General features: G+C 36.5%; 1 protein-coding gene across 1 annotated transcript; it reads right to left on the bottom strand.

Annotated features, from left to right (window-relative positions):
* LOC115210318 (stromal cell-derived factor 2) lies at positions 1 to 20530 on the bottom strand. Its single transcript, XM_029778843.2, has 6 exons — positions 20365 to 20530; positions 17479 to 17591; positions 6510 to 6592; positions 3973 to 4112; positions 3058 to 3139; positions 1 to 417 (listed from the first exon to the last, which is right to left on the bottom strand). Exons 1-6 carry the CDS (start codon positions 20432 to 20434, stop codon positions 249 to 251), a joined length of 657 nt encoding a protein of 218 aa, XP_029634703.1. The 5' UTR covers positions 20435 to 20530; the 3' UTR covers positions 1 to 248.
* Between the last annotated feature and the right edge of the window lie 4824 nt (positions 20531 to 25354).

Below are 25354 nucleotides of genomic sequence, written 5' to 3'. Positions count from 1 at the left end.
TATAGAAAAGAATGGTGGAGAGAGTACTTCTCGACGTTATCAATTTAATTAAGCGTTTTGGGTTTTATTTTCTTGTGTTAACAAATGAGAGGGATGGAAAAAAAAATCTCCTTCCTGTTAGAAATAACTGAACTGTAAGAATCTCAGCCGAGAAGGATGAATGCCACAACTTCCTCCTTCCTCATTATGAAGATTTTGTTAATGTTGAGAATTTTAGAGATGAGAATTGATGGAATGTAGGATAACATTTAAAACTCATCATGATTCCGTAACCGGGAGTGAATCGGTAGAGCTGGTTTGATAAAAATACCTTCACCTGCCTGCCAATAATTCTTTTCATTAGGATGATCATGAGCGCTGACCTCACGCTGACCTTGGATTGGTCGGCCATATACATCACCATTTACATGGAGATAGCTGAAAAATATTAAATGACCATGAATCTTAGAAAAAAAATTCTAGAAAATGAACAATAGTTAAAGAAGCAATATGTAATTTTATTTGTACTGTAGCTCTTTGACAAGTGATATGGTAGACAATCATGGAAAAACAATTATTTAACTAATTCATAACCATATTTCTGATAATTTAAGCATGCAAATGGTATATGTGGGTGTGCAGAGGGTGGCACTTAAGTTCAGTCACACTGCACAGCATCTTGGGCAAGTGTCTTCTACAACAAACCAAAGAAGGCCACTGTCTTGTGTAGGAAACTCCTCAAATAGATGTCTGTGTGAATGTTGATAACTTACAGCTTCACTTGAGTGAAACAATGAGTAATGTTAACATACCTTGCTGACATTATGATCAGATGTTCTGTGCATTCAAAGAACTAGGGAATAAAAAACCCTTTATAAAATAGGCTGGCAACAGGAAGAGCATCTGGCTGTAAAATCTTGTCTCATCCCATAAGTAATGTCTGGATTTTAAGTGAGGGAAACAAGTGATCAAATCTTACATTTTAATGAAACTTAATTGTCAATATAGTTTCCATGATTAACTATGACATCTTTCCATCTATTCGTAAGCTTTTTAATCCCATTAGTGAAAAACTCTTTCAGTTTTGAAGAGAAGAACTCTGAAAGGTCACTTTTAACTTCTTCAGCTGTTTCGAGAGTTAATCCATCCAAATGATTCTGTAAACTATGGAACAAAATGATAATCTGAAGGAGCAAAGTCTGGGGAGTAAGGCAGATAGCAATTTTCTCTCAGCCAAGTGCCTTAATTTTCTGTGACGTGATCTTGCATCGTCCTGACAATACACCACACCATTTTGATTCACTAAAGCAGACCTTTTTTCTCTCCAAAGCAGCATTCAAACACTAACTACTGACAGTGGATTTGTGCATTGACTGTTGAATTAGTTGGTAGCAATTGAAAGTGGGAGACTCCTTTGCAACCCCACCAAACAGAAAGAACCTTCTTTACATAGAGTTCTCTTTTCAATTGTGGTTGGGCCTTTCCCCTTCACCGAGCCAATGTTTATGACACTTAACATTTTGATGGATTGCAGTGTAGTTTTGACAAAGAGCAGATTATGAGTGTGTCAGGGGGAGTATGACTGTACAGGAAATGCTTGTATGTATAAATGGCCATGATTTTACTGAGCTTGACAGGTCTTCTCAAGCACAGCAAATCACCAGATGTTTTGATCCCTTGTCATCTCCTCTGTGAGGTTCAACATCTGAAGATCATTTCTCACCACTTCATTCCACATCTTCCTGGGTCTAATGGACGTCAGTCTACAAATTTTACTCAAAATATTTTGGTTAACCAATGGATACTGTAAAAGTTACTTGCCCAACATGCAAGTGGGATGGAAACCATTTGGTTGCAAAGCTAACTTCTTAACTACACAATCATGCCTGTACCTGTATCTATCTATCTCTCTAAATATACACACATATGTATATAAACATATATATATATAGGCGCAGGAGTAGCTGTGTGGTAAGTAGCTTGCTAACCAACCACATGGTTCCGGGTTCAGTCCCACTGCGTGGCATCTTGGGCAAGTATCTTCTGCTATAGCCCTGGGCCGACCAATGCTTTGTGAGTGGATTTGGTAGACGGAAACTGAAAGAAGCCTGTCGTATATATGTATATATATATGTGTGTATATGTTTGTGTGTCTGTGTTTGTCCCCTAGCATTGCTTGACAACCGATGCTGGTGTGTTTACGTCCCCGTCACTTAGCGGTTCGGCAAAAGAGACCGATAGAATAAGTACTGGGCTTACAAAGAATAAGTCCTGGGGTCGATTTGCTCGACTAAAGGCGGTGCTCCAGCATGGCCGCAGTCAAATGACTGAAACAAGTAAAAGAGTAAAAGAGTAAGAGTAATATAAGTACATATATACAGACACATCACATATACATGTGTGTGTTTCAGTAACATTTCACTAGTTATATGTAGCCTTTGATCTTCAAAATAATCAAAAATTTGGAAGGTGTGGTTAGAAAAACAGTAACTTTACAGTTGAATGGTATTTATCAAGCTGGTATTTGGAACTGAACAACAGGATTTAACATAAAGGTATGGCAGGGTTTGTATCTACTAAATATATTATTGATCCAATAACAAGAATTCATCTGAGATTTTAAATACCATGTGAACATCTTAATACAGATGGGTTGATAGAATGGTCTTTGATGGATTTGCATTAAAGTTGTTTCTGAGTTAATGGATCAGAATTTCATTAAAAAATTATTGTTTCTGTCTTTGTTTATTTACCATATATCTGTCTGTATAGGTTGAATAGATCTCTAGAGCAGCTGTTGCATACTGTTATATTCCTTCCTGTTTCAATATAACCAACTCCTCTCTTTCTAAACTCTTTAACATTTAAACTGGCCATATCGGGCTCAAATATTTTACCTGTTTTATGTTCAAACTGACCAGATCTGGCCTCTCACACCTACCCTACAATGTCATTTTTTAAAAAATAAACAATGCCAACGGGTTAAATTCAACAGAACTGCAACATCCTCTATTTTGGCATCAGTTAACTTTATTAATACTGTAAAACAAAAACAGCAATAAAAAAATTAACACTTACCTTCCAGTGACAACATTTTTTAATCGGATACGCTCTTCTCGGGACCAATTTCCAGTTTTACAAATAACTGTCCAGTCATCCCCTAGAAGAGTATGGTAATGGAAACATATGTTAGACAGGGGTCTGATATGGGTATACATTAGAGGTACATGTCAGTAAAGGATTATCTATCTATCTATCTATATATGTTAAATAGAAGTCAGATGTTTGATAGGGGTATATGTTAGAGGTTAAACAAGAGAATATGTTGAGAGTTACACAAGGATATATGTTAAACAGGAATTAGATAGTATTTGTTAAAAGATAAGAGAGAATTTAGAAGAAAGAAAATAAGATTGGAGTAGAGAAAAAGACAGGTTAATAACTTGGAACCACATCATAAAGTTGAGTGTGTCATGAGAAAAGGAAATATTTAAACTGTTTTACTCAGAGGTCATCATCAGGAGCCTTTAATGTGCAATGAAGAAATATGGTAACAATATTCCCTTTATCCACACCAATATAATAAAGTATGTTAAGAAATTATCAACAGATTTGAGGAAGAGTGCAGATCAATAAATTTATACCATCAATACATCAAACATGGTATTGTAATGTCAGTGTTTAGGGATAATTCTTTACGGGTGTTGTCAGTTATTAGCAGTAACACATTACTGTTGTTATGTCAGTTGTTAAAGATAAGATCTTACTAGTGGTGCTATGTCAGTTGCTCAACCTTCCAAAATAGATGATGCTAACCTAATTCTATTGTAGCAATTTTCTCTAATTCTTTTAGCTTATCTGATTTTTTTTTCCTGATGATAACTTCTTAGTAAATAGAATGAACAACTCAAGGTGAAACCTCATCTAGAAGCTCTTTACATTACAAATAATATTTACAAAAATAAGACCATGACATCATTAAAATGAATTCACCTGCATCTCCTACTCCATCTTCACCAAAGGCACTAACTTCTAAATTATTTGAAAGTGGGGAACGAAAATGATGACCATGCAAGTTCCTTCTTGTAGCAACATGCATCAGTTGGATAGTCTGGTCGCATTTTACTGGAACCCTGGAAAACATAAATGATTAAGGAACTCACACAGTGATTGTAAAAGTTAACATGTTAAACTACAAAAGATGGAGTTTAATTTTTTTAATTTTACTTGCTGGGACTAGATGAAGAAGCAATGCCCATATCCTTCATAAGCCCTCTGAGATTGGTGAGATTGATGCTATTATTATTCAGCTTAAACTGTGACAAGTTGACACCTACAGGAAAGATATAAGGAGGAAAAGCTTGATGTAGTGGTCAGTGCAGTGGCTGCGAGTTGAGCACAATATGGGCAATGAGAAAGAGAGACATAGTTATATGTTTCACTGAGAAGTTCTAAGGCTTAAAATGTCCAGATTTGTCACCCGATACCCAAAATCAGCTTCATTCCCCTATTGCATTGACCAAATACCTTTAATATCCACTGCTTTTCCAGCTCTACTAATACTCTACCTTTCATGTAAGTTAATTTTACACATCCAACTGATCATACTTGACCCACATTTCTCCAGTCTCTGCAAATATTGTGTTCCCCATACTTTACTGTCTTTTCCACAAAGAGAGAAATCCTTTGTTGCCAACAGTGTTTACAAATCTATCAATTATGCCCACCCCTTTTACCAACTATACTGTTTGCAGATACTGAACACTATAAACAGTGTCTATTTCATGTTAACAAAAATCAGGCATTACATAGTGATGATGAAATTGGCTAAATAAAGAAGCACAAGAAAGCTAACATTTATTGATCACTTTTTTAAAGTGGAGTTAAGTAGCAAAGGTAGTTTCTTCTTAGTTTTAAGTCAGTGATAATGTAACATACAGAGCTAGGTAACTTCAACCAATAAAAACTATCAATGCATTGATGAGGTGAATATTGTATCAACTTTTCAATCTGATCACGATAAGCAAGGGAGATAATTCTCAAATCTGAATAGACTTGTATTGGGATTACATGTGTAATTAAAGGGTTATAAAAAAGACTTATGAGCTTTATATTAAATTAAGTTGCTTCTTGAAAGTAGTTAAATATTTACTCAAACCGTCTGTCTGAAGTAGTGAAATAGCTTGTTCTAAGCTCTAACCTCCTGAGACATGGCCAATAGAGATTGCATGACTATCATTAGAAAACACTAAAAGATTACCATGAGCCGATAGGCATATTAGGTTAGAGCCTATCTGGATTTCTGAGATGTTAAAGCAACTTGGAATACAATACACTTCCTTCTTCTGAACAGGGCATCAGTCCATCAAAGGGTTAACTCCCAGCTGCTGCTACTCATTTTCAGCTGAGAGGACTAGAGGAATAATGTGTCTTGCTGAAAAATACAAATACCCATTCCGAGAATCAAACCCACAAGCCAACAATTGTCAGCCCAATACTATAACCACTAGGATATGCATCTTTGAAAATTAATACATTGAAACATAGACAATGAAATAATTTACTGGTAAAGAATGAAGGTCATAACTTCACAATTAACGAGTCGAAATACCACATAATAATAACTAACACACTAAAATAAGAACCTTCTCTCAGTTCAAAGTATATGGTATCTAGGGTGATATCAGTCCTAGGTCAAGTTAACATTCCTGCCACCAAGGATAAAATAAGTAGCAGAATGACAACAAAAAACAAATAGGTGACTGAAAAATGGAGGCCCAAAACATGGTGGCTCAAAGATATGTGACTGAAACATGGAGTTTCACTCATGCAATGGTTTAGTAGATCACAAATTTCAGTTTGGAACCTTTGGTTAAAAGGTTTACAAAGATCTAACAGACATTTTGTCATTAGTCATGCCATTTTCAATGTTGGAGTCAGTAAGAAAGGCATTCAGCTGTAAAGCACTACCAATTCTTAATGGATAAAAGAAATAAATAACAGGGTGGGGCAGTGGACTAAAATCCAAATGATTAGCAAAGCAAGATATACAAATGAAAAACAGAAAACAAGTTATTTTTATTTTGACAACTTTTTCCATGGATTTGATGAAATAAATAATTGGGATAATACATTTACCACAAGAAGTGGTGAAGATTGGCTATTTATTACAGGAAGTGGTCAACACCAAAGTTGGGATTTCAGAACTCTTGAGCAAGTCCAACTGTGATGACAATATAAGTTTGAAGAGAGATGTTTCATTAGCTAACTTCACAAAGACCAATAACATGCTGACAAATAAGCTACCATGTGGTTGCTCTATCTGTAACAGATAACAGCCAAGCTCCTCAAATCATGCCCCACTATCTTTATAAATAAAAAAGAGGGAAGGATACAGTGAACAGTATAAGCTTAGAAATCGCTAAGAAAAGGACAGAATGGTCAAGGCTAGAGTGCCTTTGATTATGTCTGATCCATTTGGTCTGACCTGGGGCTAAACAACAATAACAATGATGATCATTGCTACTTACCCTCGAAAACAAGAGGTTCCTGGTTTGGGTCGTATCTGCCAATAACTATTGTGATCATCTGAAGATTCCACAGCTGTTACAGACTGGAAGATAAAAGAGTTGTGGAACATCCACAATTTTGTTTTTAAAGTGATTCATGAAAATAGAGACACAGAGTTCTATTACAACAGCTGATGGATTTAAATTACATGAATAATATCTGTATGAGTATACAATCGTATAAGTATGGTGTTAGGATTATACAGTGAATAGAAAACATTTCAACAATTGCAACAGTTATTGAAAACAAAGGGCATCACTTTCTGTATATGAAAGTCAGACAATAAAAAAAATATATAAAATCAATGAAAATTACTTGCAGAATTATGTAGGATCCATTCATTGCATATATGAATGTTACTTTATGAGGATGAGCAAGAGTTGAAACTACTAAATATATTGGTTGTTATATACAGCAAAGTTGTCATGTATGGGTGGTAAATGCAAGGTATACTGATAATTTAGCCAAACTGTATCACCAATGGAGAAGAATGAAGATTACAAGAGAGAGGAGAAGGATGTAAGTTCAAAACTAGTTGCAGTTGATGTAATGTATGTTGGTGGGAGACAAATCAGTTATCAGTGGCCTTAGTTGAGCTAATTACAATACAAATACAAAACCATCCACATATGACTGTAGAATATGTTAAACGATATCAAGAACAGAACTTTAAAGTTGACACATATTTGAATGTTAATGGAAAACACTTAGATAGGTACATTCCTCTACTGTAGTCTAATAGTTGCTCCAGATGAAAAAGACTTGTAGATGATTAATCTAGTTCTCATTGCATAATTTGTTGAAGAACTACAGAAAGTTCCAAAAATAGAATAATAGTCTACAGATTAAAGTTTCAATTACAAACAAAATGTCAGTAATATCTGAGATTTATGCTGGCATGATATCTAAAGAGATATTAGGTAGAAACTTGATACTGTGTCCCCACAGTAAACAATAGTGACAGTGAAATCTCAGACAGTCTGAGAACCAGGAGTAATTAATAGTAAAAGCAGCCAAACTAGATTTGGTTGATGGTTTCTACTTCATTAGTGACCCAGTTAGTAGTACTAGCCAATGTTGTGGTGAAAGTAGCTAGAGTAAGGTAAGGGTAGAAAATATTTAGGAAGATGTTACCTCTGTTGGTAACGAAGGGTTTCTTTCTTCATACACAAAACAGACAGTATGAGATATAGAACTGAGTGTGTGTGAGTGAAGACAGGTATGACCTGTTGCATTGAAAAAGCCAAAATGATGTAGGAGAATGGCTGGAGATTAAAAGAATCATTTTTTAGGTACACAAGTGATATGTAAACAAGTGATATGGATAAGTAAAAACGATGCATTTACTGACAGTTGAAGGTAATTACAACATAGAAAGTACAAGGAAGAAATCAGTAAAAGTACAGTCAGGTATTGAAATATTGGGTTTCACAGACAAGCAAAATTAGATTGAAGTGAGTGACAGACAAGAGATATAAAATTAAGATGAGTGACAGATAACGTAGTGATAGAGCAGACAGTAAAAAAAAACATAGAAAAATGATGGTAATGATGAAACACTTATATTCATCGCCATTGATTTCTTAATGTCTTCTATTGCACCTTAGTAAACTTACAGATTAACTGCTTTCACAACAATCTTAGATGGAACAGCTCTATTTAAGAAGCAAGGAAATAATTAAATGAATATGTCTAATCACTTCCGAAGATATTGGTATTGATCTGTAAGGCATAATGTGTAAAGTAATGACAATAACACACATTCTGATTGAGTATGTAACAGTATAAGAGCAACAAATAACTAGCAGTTACCAAAATTGATTTACTATTTTTAATCACATCCTAGTGTACTACTAATCTTTATTTTATTGACTCAGGAAGATATTCAGAGTTGTTTCTTTTAATTGACTAATGGCTGTGACCAGTAATTGTCAACAACAACTCTGGCTTTTACACTGAACTGTTACACAAGCTGAAATATTTAGCATTATGAAAAACAAGGAAAACTTTTATGTTATGCTTTAAGCTCAATTCCAGCCAAAGGCACTTATACTTTTCGTTCTGTTAGGTTCAAAGTGTTTTGACTATTCTCTTCCTCATTATGTATGGCCTTGCACTTATGTTAGAAATCATTATGAACAGCTAATACCAATAGTTCTCTCTATTTCATATTTCTGATTCCGTATGTGTTTCCCCACATACTTTCAATGTTTCCCTCATGATAAAACTTAACTTCTACTTACTCTTTCATACTCGAGGTATTTTATGCTAAGCTAGCTAAGCATTCCATTACTCATTTGCCAACTACTTGTAGCTATCCTACAAGAAAGAACAATGAAATCTCCTTCAAATCACATCCTATTGTCATAAATAAGGAGGGATAAGTCTGAAAAGGTACAAGATTGTCATGACTGGAATACTTTTGATCACTGACCTACCTTCTCTGTCAGCTTACCTATAATCCTACTACACCCTTTTGCATCCATAGTTTATGCTCAGTATACCTTATTGAATTTCTACCAGGTGTTTATTGCTTGTCAAGCATAGTTGTTTTATCTGATGGCAGCAGAATTCTGTCATCTTTCTTGCTTACTAAAACTTTGCTAAATTTATTTTAAGGTCCCCCAATTCTGGAATTTCTTCTCCAAATCTTCCACAGCTTCTGCTATAAAGACAAGATCAACAAATTCAAGAGCATCCTCTCAGCCCTTGTAATTGATGACACAAGAAACTTGGCACAGGTATGGCTGAGTGGTTAAAAAGTTTATTTTGACATCTAATTGTTTTGGGTTTGAGTAAATCTATTCTACTATAGCCCTGGCCTGGCCAATGCCTTGTGAGTGAATTTGGCAGAAGCTCGTTGTTCAAACCCTCCAACCCATGCCATCATGGAATTTGGACATTAAATGATGATGATGATGATGGTGTGTGTGTGTGTGTCTGTACATACATATATATTTATGAATATATATAAACAGTATTATAGATATAGATGAGTGTCCCTTAACACTGTTTGACAACCAGCATTGGTTTTTTTTTTAATGTCTTCATAACTTAGTGGCTTGGCCAAAAAACACCAACAGAATAGGAACCAGACAGAACTAGGTCAATTTAATCCACTGAAACCCTACAAAGCAGTGCTTCAGAATGATTGCAGTCCAATGGCTGAAACCAGCAAAAGAGTATATACATACATATCATCATCAGTGTTTCACAGGCAGGTTGAAGATGGCTCCTCTGCATAGTTTCAGTTCAATGACAGAAACCCATAAAACAATGTGTAGGAGTTTTGGGTCATAAAAAACAAATTAACTGAATTGAAATATTTAAACAGTAAAGATTGACTCATCTACAAACTTCCTCTTTTGCAGTACTTTGTGATGTTGAAACTAATCAATTCAATAAATACTTGCATGTTCAATCCTAAGTTAAATAAAACTAGCAGGCGTACCCAGCATTGCCTGGGTGCGTTAGTTTGAAAAGGCTATTTAACTAATAAAGCAGTTAACACCCACCTCCCTTAAGCACCTTTCACGCTTTATGGCAAGACTAACACCTAAGTAACTCTTTTTGGGAACTGCACTTGTAATATTATAACAACAATCAAGTGAAAAATAAAGCAACAAAAATTATAACAGCAATAACATAGGACTGAAATATGCCGCCATTATGGCAAGTCTACAAAACTTCCTTATAAACAATATTTCTAGTTTTCCTACAACCCACTCTTGAGCAGCCAACATACAGTTGATCATGTGAAAAACCATGGTTCGGCTAAATAAAGTCCGGCGACAGACAGCGACTGCCCCTGGGACTATTAACCCTTTCGTTACCAAACCACCCAAAGCTGCCCGAAAAAAATTTTGGTTAATGTGACCAAACCGCCCAAAGCCGTCCGAATTTACCTATTCATATTTAAATGAGAATATCAGAGCAACAGTTTTGTACAATAATTGAAGTGTAATTTTAATTCCGTGAATTTTGAGAGATTTTTTTCCGAAATTTGTTCCTATTGTGTTTTCAAAATTTGTAATTCTGACAAAAAATGGATACGAATTTCATTATATCAAGCAGCGAGTCAGAATTCGAAGGATTTTCTACTGAAGACCTTGATAAATCTAACTCTATGACTGAAAAAAAAAAGCACGTGGTATTTGATAATGAATCTGATGTTTCATTTTCCGAAAGTGAAAACAGTGAATCCGAGATCTCCGATAGCGATAAAGAAAACGAATTGGCACCTGAATGGAGTGAAAATTTAAAAACTGTTTCTTTCGGTGATTTTTCTGAAGAAACTGGACCAAGCCACAGACTTTCCCAGAAGGGTAAAGCCTTAGACTATTTCTTTTTACTTTTTCGAATGAGCCTATTTGAAATCATTACGGCGAAAATGAACCGTTACGCTAAATGTAAACAAAGCGAAAGAAACGATAGTTTGTGGTTTCCCATAACCTTAAATGAAATTAAGACTATTTTGCCGTAAATATTATTATGGGTATCAGAAAGTTACCCAGAATAACAAATTCTATCGTAAAATTTTGTTGTATACCCAATTGAATATTAGCTAATAACCCATTTTCTATAGCGATGTTTGAACAAAATTTTAATTTTATATTTTGTTGAATTTACCTGTATCTACCTGCAATTAGAGTCACTTTGTGACAAAAATTATAGTATAGAATTGGTTGAGAATACTTCATTAAATTATCTTCCAAAAATCAGATTAATATATTGATAAATAAAAAAGTTATAGTTGTTTAATGAAACCAGACTAAATTTATGACTACGTTAGAAATTAATTGAAACACATAAGGGGTGTATTTTGGTCAGAAATATAGTAACGAAAGGGTTGGACATGGAGTAACTGAGTCTAATCGGAAACTGCACTCTGTGGAATGTGAACAGTAAGTCAGCAACCGAAAGCACAAGGGGAAATTGCAGTATGAAGACATCTTGACCATTTCCACAGGCGGTCATAATCATTGCTTCAATGACATTGGGAAGTAATTTTGTGATAACAAGGCTTGTATCGTTGCACAACGTCGGTGGATTTAAATTCCTTATCAGCATAACAGGGCTACCTACTTTAAGAGTAAGAATATATGTAGGTACACCTGAAGGCTCCAAGGAATTCAAAAATCCAGTGGAATAATCAACTACCTCATCTTGATTGGGAACGGTATCTACTGACTTATAGACTGTCACATCCCCAGGCAAATGCAGTAAGAGACTGTTGTTGATTGCACTGACTGCAACGTTTTTAAGAGCCCAAATGGCTCTTTGGCAAAGCCAATCTAGATCTCTGCTGTGGACTTCTATGCCTAAGAAGACCTGGTCCTGAAGACTCAGGATAGTACTGGCTATTGTGCAAATGTTACTTATGTCAACATCTTCATTTCTGTCTTCTGGAAGTTCATCATTGCCAAGAAGGAGAATGTCCTTCGCAAAATCTTCTGAGGTGCGCTCTCATGTTGGATTCTAACTTTAAAGTAACAACATGACCCCTTAGAGGTGAAGACTTAAGACATCCCATTACTTCATCCGCCCTTGTGCCTTTCGGAATCACTGGCAAGGTTTGTCTAAAGTCCCCAGATAGCAACATAGTGACACCCCCAATCAGTTTGTGGCTTTACTTTATGTCTCACAAAGTTCTATCTAATGCCTCAAGGACACCCTTATAAGCTATTGTGCATTCATCCAAACAATCAAGCGGCATTGTGCAAGCAATTGCCCGTTGTCTGACGTCTTTGAAATGTTGCAAACAGGCGTTGGTGAACTTGCGAGGTTAAGGGGAAGCTTAAATGTAGAGTTTGCAGTCCTACCACCAGGGAGCAGAGTAGCAGCTATGCTCGAAGTTGTCACAGCTATTGTGATGCACTTTTGTAGCCTTACTTTTGCAAGAATGAGTCTAGTAACGAACGTTTTGCCTGTCTCACCAGGAATGTTAAGGTAGAAAACGCCACATTTACGACACTGGACTTGCTGAACGATAGTGAAGTAGGCATGCTTCTGGTCAGGTAGCAGGAATGCCTCATTGATATGTACATATGCGGATAGTTCAGTAATGTCATAAGATGTTCCCGGAACACTCTCAGAAGGGAGATCATTTGAGGTAGGCTTTGCAGTGGGGGGAAGCCCATAAGTTGTCATTATGTCACCACCTAAAGCTAAAGTCTTGTTTTCTATCTCAATCAGCGCTAGGTTGTATATTGTTTCGGTGAAACCTATGTTTAAAGTAGGGAATTGAAACTGAGCGACTTGCCTAAAGTCCTCGGACAGGTCATTCCTAAATTGAAGCCATAAAGAATACGGACTACTGGGTACACAATTGTGCAGTATAACAGTAAAAAGTGTTCTAAGGCTTCCAGGCGATTTGGATACGCAAGCGTCTGATAAGCAGGCTTGCCACTGCCTGTCATCTTCATGAACACCACACTGTTGACATGCCTCTTTGTATGTTGCAAAAACGTTTTCATCCACAGTTCTTAAATCCTGAAAGCAAGTTGGGCCTGTTACTTCGTGTAGAAGAAGACAGAGATGAAAGCACTCAGTCTGATTTGGGTGCACTGTATAAACGCGCCCAAGGCAATCATCAAACTTAATGCCTTCGTGCCCTTCAACAGTTTTACCTGTCTTCCTTCTCTTCCATGTCTTGTTGTACCAGGTGTAGCAGGATGGAACTTGTGGATAAAGGAGTGTCCGTGCAAAAGGATCAACCTGACAAAGTTTAAAATACAGTAAGTGTAGTATCTGATGGAGCCTGTGCTACCTGGGCAGCAGTGGCTTCACTGAAATACACTCTATGGCCATTTTCCAGCAAGCTGAACAACAGCAGGATACCTTTTGTGTATTGGAAAACTGAAAATACGCCAAAACACTTCATTGCTGCTTATGTATCGTGCTGCCTGATATTGTGTTACTTCACTGTGTTGGTTGATGCCTTAGGGGCCAAACATATCAGCATCGGACCCTTTGTTAATGTATTTGCAGACATATTTGATTGACTTGATGGAATTGCAAAATTCAATGTTGATATGCACTTTAAATGTCTTTGAAAGAAGCAGACAGTAAGGTACTATCCATCTATCGTCTACTTCGAATTTCCCTATGGTTAAGGCTCCATCGCATGGCTTCCTACGCTTATACAGTGGGTACCCATCTTGAACAGTTTGAGTCTGGGACACAAATTTTTGGGGATATTCTTAGAGCATACACCATTTATCAAGCAATCTTTCCTTATGTAGGCAGGCCTACAAGGACCATGGACCATATTAGATTTCACTATGCCATGGAGTTCATTATCAACACCCAGTTCAGGTATTTCAGCAGAAATTAGCCTGTCCATGTCATTTGCATTTATTTTCTGACTTAACCACAGAAGTGTGTGTACGTGAGGCATGCCCCTCTTTTGCCACTCAACAGTGAACATGAAGCTTTTAACATGGCCAAATATTTGGCCATTGGTGAAGAGGTCCTTGAATTTAAGTAGTTTAAGTCTAAAAACTCTTGCAATGACATCAGGCCTATCATGGGCTTGTTGACCAGGCAGAAGACTCACTTGCATTTCATTCCACCTGGCATTACAAGTGAAGGTAATGAAAAGGTTGGGCCCACCATAGTGCCGAACGTAAAACATAGCATCTTGCATACGTTCGTGCATGTATCGAGGACTACCAGTGAAGGAAGACGGAAGTATGCACAATTGGCCTATCCTTCCAGGGGCAACATTATTAATGATGCTATCCTTGAGATGGATGTACTTTACAGCTCGTAGCTTAGCCTGATTGAACCATGTGTATTGTAAGCACTGAGACTCAATCTTAACCGCATTGTCTACAGCATGTTGTTGAAAAAGGTCGCAAGAAAGGTGTAGGTGATTCAAACTGCTGTCTCTAATCATGTACCGATAGGTATAGTAAGCCATACACATAACTGATTTACTGCCAACAGAACCTGACTCTGATAAGTTTTGTTGGGGTATGTTTAAGCAAAAACCGTCTTCTCTATGAATATGAAGTAGGGGATACTGAAGTGTGTCACAAATTCGTTGGAGCACATCGTCTTCGCGGCACAAGACTATGTCCCTATTTTGGTGTTGTTCACCTTGAATAAGCACCGCAACCTCATTACATGAGGGCTTATTATAGCAGCGAGCATGTTGCCCAGAAGGCCTATGGTCTACATTAAAATAACTAACGTGAACTCTAGAGTCAGCCATTTCTAAGGCATACTTAGAACTGTGAACATAGCTGTTTGTTTTGTGAATCAACTCCTAGAGCTGACGTATTAAGCTTAGGTCGGTACCAGGTAAGAAGGAGTGCTGTCTGGCAGCCTGGTTTGCATAGTCGCCAATGAAGTAAAGTTGTAGAAACTGAGGCAAGACAGTATCGATTGGCTGAAGAGAACCAAGCCTGTGATACATTTGCCCCTGAACTTTAAAGGCTGGTATGAATTGTCCTTCTCTAATGATGTTAGCCTTAAACGAAGTCATTTGGAAAGCACAGTTGTAGGTGCGAATGCACTTAAGAAATTCAGTAGAGAAAGGCGAAGTCCCAGTCAAAAGGTCAACCTAAAGACCGGTGGGGATCTTCTAATGGAGGTATTTTAATCTTACCATTTGAGCAGCACATGCCTGGAGTTTCACCAGGACACTTTTTGGCCTGACAAAAATTGCAGATCCTACTCATTGTGCCAATTGTAATGTCTGATCTGCTGCTTTAGTTGTAACTGGGATCATAAGGAAAGCTTTTAATGACCAAAACTTACTTGAAGGCTCTTGAAGTCCTAGCCTGTCAGCTGCAAATGTTATTCCTCTGCAGTTTACCCGAACATTTTTTCAAAATCAATTTATACTTAAAACCTCCCCAGACACATAAACAATGGGTGTGTGAAGTTTATATTTACTTGTTTAAGCATTGTACTGGATAAATTGAGAAAATAACTAAAATAGTTCAAATACTAAGAAATAAGCATACTCAATTTCATTTTTACCAAATAATTTACGAAGGAAGTAATGGGTTATTTCCCTTGGAAGCTTAAAAATAATTAAGCCCGCCATTCAACCATGCCCAAATGTTATTCCTCCGCCGTTTACCTGAACATTTTTTCGAAATCAATTTATACTTAAAACCTCCCCAGACACATAAGCAACATGTGTGTGAAATTTAATAAAAATTGGTCAAGCCATTTTGGCGCAAAACGATGACATACCGATACACATACATTTTCAGTTTTAATATGTAAGATTTATGTAGGTGTAACAAGATCAATAAACATACACACTGAAAAGCTGATAAAGTGAAAGCAGGTTGTATTTCACCTTGGCAACATATTGATGGTAATATTACTTTCAAAATTTTGGCACAAGGCCAGCAATTTCAGGGTGGGGTAAGTTGATTACCTCAACCCCAGTTTTCAATTAGTACTTATTTTATTGACCTCAAAAGAGATGAAAGGCAAAATTGACCTTGGTGGAATTTGAACCCAGAACATAAAGACAGACAAAATACCACTAAGCATTTAGTCCGGTGTGCTAATGATTCTGACAGCTTGCCACCTAATATTGAATGTTATAATTAACCAGCTCATCAATATTACTTATTGCTATAGGTAATAATTAGAAACTTAATCACAAAGGAGGCTGTCATACTATATACAATAATACAAGCACTCAGTCACTTTTGATTACTTCTGAAATAAGCTTCAGTAAGTATACTAATTCTTATACTGGCTCACATGTTCATGATAGCAAATTGTGGGTTGAACAGGGAGTTTCTGAGATCAAGTGATGCTAGTTTTAGACTTCATCCATCCATGAAGGCCATGTGTGGGTTGAACAGGGGAGATGCTTCCATGGTCAGGTGATTAATCTTGGACATTGGTACCAATGTGGAATTTGAATTCAGAACACAGAGGCAGTGACAAGTGATCAAGACCTTTGGCAATATACCACACTTAAGACCTGTCAAGCCAAGTGAAATCGTAATCATGGCTGATGCCAGTGTTTTGTTACTGACACCTGTGCTGGTGGCACATAAAAAGCACCCATTACACTTTTGGAGTTGTTGGCATTAGGAAGGGCATCCAGTTGTAGAAACCATACCAAATCAGATTGGAGTCTGGTGCAGCTCCCCAGCTAACTGATTTTCAATCAAACCATCTAATCCATGCCAGCATAGAAAACAGATGTTAAATGATGATGATGAACACAAAGAGCCAGAACAGATAAAAATGACATATACAGGTGCAAGCATGGCCATATTAAGAAGCTTGCTTCCCAACCATATTGTTTCAACTTCAGTCCCACTAAGCAACACTTTCAGCAGTTGCCATCTACTATAGGAGCCAAGCTGACCAAAGTCTTGTTGAGTGGATTTGGTAGACAGAAACTGAAAAACCCATCATGTACATGTGTGAATGTGTGTCCCACCTTGTCTGAATGTCATATGATGGTTGTAAATGAGCATCACCATCTTACAAGTCATATTATTTGTTTCTAATCTTCTGTGAAAAATACATTTGGCCAGGGAGAAATATTACATCATCATCATCATTTAGCGTCTGCTTTCCATGCTAGCATGGGTTGGACGGTTCAACTGAAAAGGTGGGGGATGATGGCAGGAAAGGCATCCAGCCATAGATAACTTGTCTCAATGAGTTCCATCTGCCCCATGCAAACAATGAAAAGTGGGCATTAAAGTAATGAATGCAGACACTAAGTTTGCTGGTTTTCATGTAGTTGTAGGTGCCAGATGATGAAGGACAGTAACAAATTGCAAAACCTTATGCCAGTGTGGAAAAAAAAAAAAAGAGTGGATGTAAGATGAAGATGAGAATAATACATGATCCAGCTCTCTTACTTCTACACACTAAATAGCCTTAACTTATGTAAATATGACATATACTTCATGTGACATGAGGGATACCTACCTGCTGTCCACTTCCTGACCCATATTTGATGTCATGAGAGTGTAAACGGACTTTGTGATATGGATTAAGCAACTTTAATGTAGAACCACACGTCACATATTTGTAGTGGAACTCTGGAAGAGAAAATAAAGATTATATTAATAAGACATCAGCAAGGGGGTGGGGAGAGAAAGAGTGTTAAAGTGTTACATTAATTAACTTGAAGGAAATGGTGAATGAAAGGGTCAGTAATATGAGTAAGGTTGATATAGTAAGTGGAGGAAGTCAGTAAAATGAGTAAGGTTAATAGCAAACATAATCTGTTCTTAAAACAGTTAATTAATATGTCCAGAAACAGCCATAGGAATGGACAGATTCTTGTAACGTCAATTGGACAAGTGTTTAAATGTACCCACATATAAGATGCTAGTCTTCCTATGACAGTGAGTAGAGCGAGAAAATATAGAATACAGCTGTTGCTTAGCTCCAGGTCTGCCCTGATCAAGCATTCCAGCCATGACCATCAGGTCTTATTATTCAAACATAGTATATTTAGGATATACTACCTAATGTGCCTTGTATTTAAGAATGTAGGATGTGATTTAGTAAAGATTTGACTGCTATTATTATTATAAGGGCATACATCCACTTATAGGCCTCCCTCTTTGGCTTCTAGAGAGTGCAGTGCTTTGCTGCCCTGGATGGAATTCAGTAAAATACAATGCTTTATTTGCAGTACAAGTGTTTATTCTTTCATTTGTTTTGGCCATGCTGGACCATTGTGTGTTGTGGACATGTAATAGTGGAGATTAGTATGATTCAACTTGTTGAACTGAATCTAAAAGCACACATCTAAGTAATTACTAAATAAGCTATTATTAAGATAATTTAGACCAGTTGGTCCCAACTTTTGACCATCATTACCTATTTTGATAAAACCAATAGCCCTGTAACCTTTTTTAACATCCAGATAAAACATTTGCTATTTTTACAGAAATATTCATGTTGTATAGTGGTCTTTGTATTTATGGCCTTTGATATAATATTTCCATGAATATTTTACATTTTATCTGTCTCCATGATACTTTCAAAATAATACCTAGACTCACTTGGATTGTGATCTATAGATTGGGAAATGTTTAGAGTAAAAATTTATCATATCAATCTTGCAGTTCCAATTTCTGATCATTACTAGGTGTCTTCCTGACTGTATACATTGTCTCAGGCTAGATTCAAAGTGGGAATGAATAGTAATACTGTTACTGGACAACATTTCTTAAGGAATATGCAGCAAATTCCTTCTCTCCACATCAACTGGGTTGACCAGGGCCGATACAGTTTAGCCATCAGTGACATTGTAAGTAAACTAACATATGTATACAGCTGGGGCAAATACAAGTTTTGTCATCCAATGATTTAGCAATTTCACAGCTCACCATCCGTGAACAATACTTAATTTTATTGATCCCAGAAAAATAAAAGACAAAGCCGACTTCAGCAGAGGTTAACTTTTCTTTGAACTCAAAATGTAATAAACCAGTAAAAAATACAAGGTATGTAAGTTAGATGCTCTAAAATTCAGTTAATCTACTTCTATTAGACTAAGTTGGTACACATTACAGACACACTACATATAGAACAGAGATATAAACGTACGTGAAATATATAAATCTTTGAACCGTTTCCATGTACTGACATAACTATATTAGGGGGAGTCATCTTTACATCAATGAAATAGCCAAATGGATATGATACAAGACTACCTTTTGGCTACAGATCTTATGGTGTCATTCACTTCATTGCGCTTCTAGGCAGACCATTATATATTACATGGTTTCAGTCCACTTAACTGTTGAGAAGATGTGAGAATGTTACTTTTGATAGATTGATAACCTACCAGGTAGATACAGCACTTGTCACCTGCTTAAGACAAATAAGACAAGAACTGTCTCTCGGAAACATCTAAGGGGACTCAACAGACACATTAAAAAGGAGGCAATAGATATTATCTTCAGATGTAAGAGACAATACAAGCTGAAACAACTATTACAGTAGATTAGTATGGGGAAAATGAGTTTCGTGTTCGATCAACTGAACTACCCGCTCATTTAATTTAAGTGCTTGAAAACTCCACAAACACATGTTCTCTTAACGTAATTCAGTGTGGGAACCAGCGTGACACCAAGATTGGACATTTGAATTACCGATAAAAATCCATCCGAAGGGCTTTTCCGTCTACTCAAGCAATTCAGCCACGATCATTTCCGTGTTCCCTAAGATAGTAAAACAGGATTTGAAGGATATTTGCTTCTATTTCTAGCAGATTGACTGACGTCTAAGTTATTTCATTTTTGATATTCAATCTCAAGTCAGCAATGACCCAGCAGACCTATCATGAAAGGCGTTCCGGCCAAGACCATTCCATCATTTATTCAAATAGTGTATATAAAATTACATAGTTATGCAATGTCCTGTTTCAAAGACGGGAGTGATTTGATGGAGATGTAGTTACTCTTCTTAGCATATCAATCGAGTACTTGGACTCTTTCTCATCGTGGGTATACAGTTTCAACACATTACGTTTTCTCTAAACTATATCATTCACCATTGAACTAAAGGAAGAGAAGAAAACAGAAATGAAAACGTCTACTTAAAGAACAGTAGTTTCTGAACGAAATATTATCACTAACGTGTTTGTCTATACATGCATCCATAAACATATAAGTATTCACGTGCACAAACGCACACACACACATACGTGTGTGAATATGTGTACATGTATGTAAATGTATATGTGTATGTTTCATTGAAATTGAGTTCTTCCTTAAAGAATTCATGCCGGTCACTAACAAAGTTATGTATATGTGTGTACATATATGTATATATGGGTGGAGCTATAATACTTACGTTCTGTTTCTGTAAGAGTAAACGCAGAGAATAACAATAGCGAGAGACTGGTGACGGACGGCATGACCATTGTAAGAAAAATCCGTGTAAAAATTGATGAGAAACAGACTCGATTTCCCCAATGTCGTCCAATAAATTAAAGACACGTCTCTACAATCACACACTTTTATACCTCCTCACACCAAAGAGTTACACAGTCAGAGTTATTCTATAGGGTAAATGATGAAGAGTAGCGTCGGTATGGATTATATGCTTCTAATGAGCAGTAATCACTGGTTTACAGCATTGCTGATGGTGAAAATAATAAGCGGGTATTGATTCTGAAATATTTCAAGGAAATTCGTTCGAGTAGCATTCATGTTGCCTTTTTTTTATTGATATTTAGTTCCTTCACAATATAATTTGGAGCAAGATAGACACACACACACACATATATATATATATAAATACATGCATATGTACACATATACACGTACATACACACGCATATTTGGCTACCTACTAACATACATGCATTTATTTTTATTTGCTGAGACTGGAGGAAGGGGCAGTACCCGCCCATTACTTTTGTAGATCATCCGAGACAGATGACAAGTGAGCAGTGAGCACCTGCAGAAAAGACATGAGCAAGGAAATGATGGATATTTTGGGGAGAAAGAACAAAGCATAGTGGTGAGTGCATGGGTCTTAGAAATGAACGCATTGGGGATGACGAGAGGTGGAAAGACAAGTGGGTCCGGGTTGCCTGATTGGAGGTAGTATGAGAACAACTAGCTCCGAAGAACGGGCTATTATAGTTACCTCAGAAAAGAGAGGAAGAGGAAACAGCAGACCTGTGGATCAAGGGCTGAATGGAAAGCGTCTGCAATGGCCCTTCCCTGGCTCTGAAGAGAGAGTTAACGTTAATGTTTTAATGATGTTCAGAACAACAACCGTACTTTAACCGAACTTCTCTATAGCGAGTGCCCACTGGTGAGTGGTATAAGAGAGGGTCTCCAGTGGATCTGACCCTGCGAAAGAAGTCAACATGCTAATGGTTACTGAAGAGAGAAAGGGAATCGGCGGAGGTAAAGAATATGCACACCACCTGTTTTCTGCGTAACCCTAACCCTAAACACCGGGTGTGTGTATTCTTTACCTTCGCCGTGGAAAGTCATTTAGAGATGTTGGAGATAATGAGAGCTTTTTTTTATGGGATACTCAAACCTGCTTTCAAATATCAAGATATATCCTCGCGAAAAGTGAGACATTAAAGAGCTTGGTGAGAAAATATTTAAGGAAATATTTATTTACCATTACGTTACAATACATTGCCTCGACGAGCAGATTATGATAAATCCAAAAGCATGCGAAGTAAACTTTGTGTTTGTGTCCTCTTCATTGTTTAGTAGTAAATACAGAGAGGGATAGAATGATGTTGTAAGAGAGCAGAAAATTTTTAAAGAAAATCTACCGTGAGAGTTATAGGTTATGGGACGTTGTCTCACAGTTGTTGACAGTAAACTTCATTTCTCCCTCTGACCAATGTTGGTCAGCCAGACCTCGTTGTCACTGAAGTGACTACTTGGTTGAGTCGTCACCATGTGACTGGACAAGTTGAGTCGTCACCGACTGTGACTAATTGATTTTTTCTTGGGATGTGCTTGCTTTTATATCTTTCCAGAAGGATAGATATATCATTGAGAGCAACAGATTTAGTTGTTGGCCTTGTTGTCTCTATTCTAGCTTTTGGTGAAGTAGAAGAGGTTAGAAAGGGTCAAGTGGTGAAGACATTATTTCAGCCTAGCTGAAGGCATCTGGAAAATGTAAAACTACTGGCAGAGAAAAACCATTGTTCCACCATGGAAAAAGTTCTGTGGCAGTGTTAATTTAAATTTGGCTATGGTGGAATCCACTTCATGCATGCATGATCCACTACATATTCATAGAAACCGACGAAAGGGATATTGGTGGCATATTTTCATCAAATATTCTATGTGAAACACGACAGGTCTGATATCGTTATTTGGGAGAGGAAAAAAAATCATATATAGTCAAGGAGACCGGCTGTCCTGCATATGCGAACATCTCTTCCAAAATTAGCGAGAATATGTTTAGCAAGTGCCTTGATATTTGCAGCTTCTCCATACTGGTTATAAATTCACATTTATATCAATAATTATTTGTACACTTGCTTTTATTAATAAATGTTTAAGTGATTATCTGGAAAAGCTAGGGTCTTCAGGTAAAGAAAGCAACTAACGCACACTTAACCAATACAATTTGTAAGCAGAACAGGACAAATGTACAATACTTTTCTACAGTTCAATGTATATATATATATATATATATATATATATATATATATATATATATATATATATATATCAGGCTGAGTAAAAAGTAAGCGACGTTTTGAAACATGAAATTCATCACAATATATTTCAACAATGCGGAAATTTTATTCATCAACATTTTGTCTTGTGTGTAACAAAGGAATGTAGCTACACACATGACTAAATGTCAGAAAGACAGGTCAGTTATTCCTCTACAATTTTTTGTAAATTGTTAAACATATCTCCTTCAGTGTATATATATACTACCAAACAAACATGAATTTTATTAGACTCAAAATACATTTTGGAGTCCCGTTCCTATTACTTTCTTTAATTCTTTCTTGTAAACTGTTTTTAACATTTTATTATTATTATCAAAGATGATTTGCTTTCTTGTCCCATTTTGTATTTTATATATATATATGTAAGTCTGTCTGTCTATCTATCTATCTATCTATCTATCTATCTATCTATCTATCTATCTATCTATCTATCTATCTATCTATCTATCTGTATATCTGTCTGTCTGTCTGTCTGTCTGTCTGTCTGTCAGTCTGTCTGTTTGTCTGTCTGTATGTATGTATAAAAGACCAAAGTGTACGTACGACGCTATATTTATATAAAAAGGAATACCAAAAATAGGACAAGAACGCAAAACATCCAAACAGTTAGAGGATACAAAAATGGGACAACAAAACATCCAGATAGACGATACAAAGAAAACAAAGACAGGTCATTCGAAGTTTTCTTTCCTCAGGCGAGTACCTGATTATCTTCACAATTTCGGCTGATTACACTCGATATTGTTCCAATCTGGCCAGCCTCAAGGAAAAACTAAGCTGAGAGCATTAGATTCCTTGCAAGAAAGCAGCGAATGTATACAAAAACAAGGACGGAAAAAACAGAGAAACGGTACACAAATACAATAAAATTAATAACAGGACATAACAACAGGTGTCTTTCGACTAAGGACGAATTAAATTAAGCTGACGTGTGTGGAAATAAGCCTTATGGCAGAGATACAAGATTTCACAGGCACAGGGAGGAATATCGATGTTGCACGGACAACGGCCAGACCGAGAAAGAAAGATCAGGCATAGCCAAACATGGGAAGAGAAGAGAGAGAGGTAGAGGCAGAGGGACAGAAGAATTAAGGAGGGGCGAGAAAAATGATAGGGACACTGGGAAATGAAAAGTGGAGGGAAAGTGAGCAAGAATAGAAGCAAAGAAATGTGAGAGTGGGTGAACGAAAGAACGAAGAGTGGAATGAACGAATAAGCTGAAAGGGCTGACAGACAGAAATAGAGTCGTACAAGATTAAGTAAAATGTATATTTACATATAAGTGACCAAAGTGTACGTACACTGCTATATATATATAAAATACAAAATGGGACAAGAACGCAAAATATCCGGACAGTTAGGTGATACAAAAATGAGACAACAAAACATCCAACATGTATATATACATATATATACACATATATATATATATATCCTATATATATACATACATACATATATATATATATATATATATATATATATATATATATATATATATATATATATATATATATATATATATACATACATATAATAATATATATACATATATATACAAAGGGGTTTGTATGATTGTGTATAGAAGAATATATTACTCAACGTAATAACAATTCTGTTTTTCACGTTTTATTTATATTCTTATAATATTAATATAAGATATAAAATAATATAGTAAAAAGAAATTAAATGAAGTATTTATTGTATATTCTTATTGAACAAATGAAATATTAAATGTCCATTCTTATTGAACTAGTATACTTTCTTGCATTTATGCAATCTTCAGGTTCATATGGTCGTGGCGACAGTTGTGTTCATAGATTTGCAGACCTTCTGGCATACACAGCATTCAAAGGTGTCCAGACATATAGGTAGAATAGTTGGTGGAGGTTCGTTTTCCATATGTTCGCATATGAAAGACAAAAGAAAGGCAAAGTCTGTCACAAACTGTGCACACAAAAGGTCATTGTTATTCACCTTCTTGATCGTAATATTCTTCCTTAGATCAATTTTGAGTCTTATATGCGTTATCCTGGCCACTTCAAACGTTTTCACTCCACTCCACACTTTCGTTCGCCATCCAGCTCGATCGGAAGCAAGGGTTTCTATGTCTTCTGGATCCATTCCAAGTGACTTCATTGTAGTTCTTGTGTCATAAACCATTTTTTAGGTTTACGGCGATAGCGTTTCCCCTCTGCAAGCTCACCATAAAACAACTGTTTCGACATGTGTTCATCTGCCATTCGAACAATATGGTCACACCATCTCATTTGGTTCCTCAAAATCATAGCTTTAATTCAGGTGATGCCTGCAGATGCAAGGACAACAGTGTTTGGGGTAAAAGAACTCATTTTAATGCTTAAAATGCGATGAAGGCATTTTTGGTGGAATTGTTCTAACAATTTAAAATGCCTTTCATAACAAGTCCATGTTTCACAGGAATACAACAGGGATGGTAAGACAAATAATTTGTAAAGAGCCAGTTTTGTATTCTTATTTATATGTCACTGGCACCAATCGCGTGACTCCATGCTTCCAAATGCTCTTGCTGCCCTTTGAATTCGCAGATGTATTTCTGTATCAAGATTTCCATTACTTTGTACAGAGCTTCCA

This window comes from Octopus sinensis, linkage group LG4 (genome assembly GCF_006345805.1).
Source record: "Octopus sinensis linkage group LG4, ASM634580v1, whole genome shotgun sequence".
Classification (NCBI taxonomy): domain Eukaryota; kingdom Metazoa; phylum Mollusca; class Cephalopoda; order Octopoda; family Octopodidae; genus Octopus; species Octopus sinensis.
Note: the sequence above shows the minus strand (reverse complement) of the source record. Positions and strands in the feature narration are given on the sequence as shown.

Excerpts from the sequence above, each read along its gene's own strand:
- LOC115210318 (XM_029778843.2), bottom strand. The coding sequence starts at position 20,434 with ATGGTCATGCCGTCCGTCACCAGTCTCTCGCTATTGTTATTCTCTGCG. Across the intron at positions 6,593-17,478 it reads GGTCAGGAAGTGGACAGCAG|TCTGTAACAGCTGTGGAATC; the intron begins GTAGGTATCCCT and ends TTTATCTTCCAG. Across the intron at positions 4,113-6,509 it reads GGAACCTCTTGTTTTCGAGG|GGTTCCAGTAAAATGCGACC; the intron begins GTAAGTAGCAAT and ends TATGTTTTCCAG.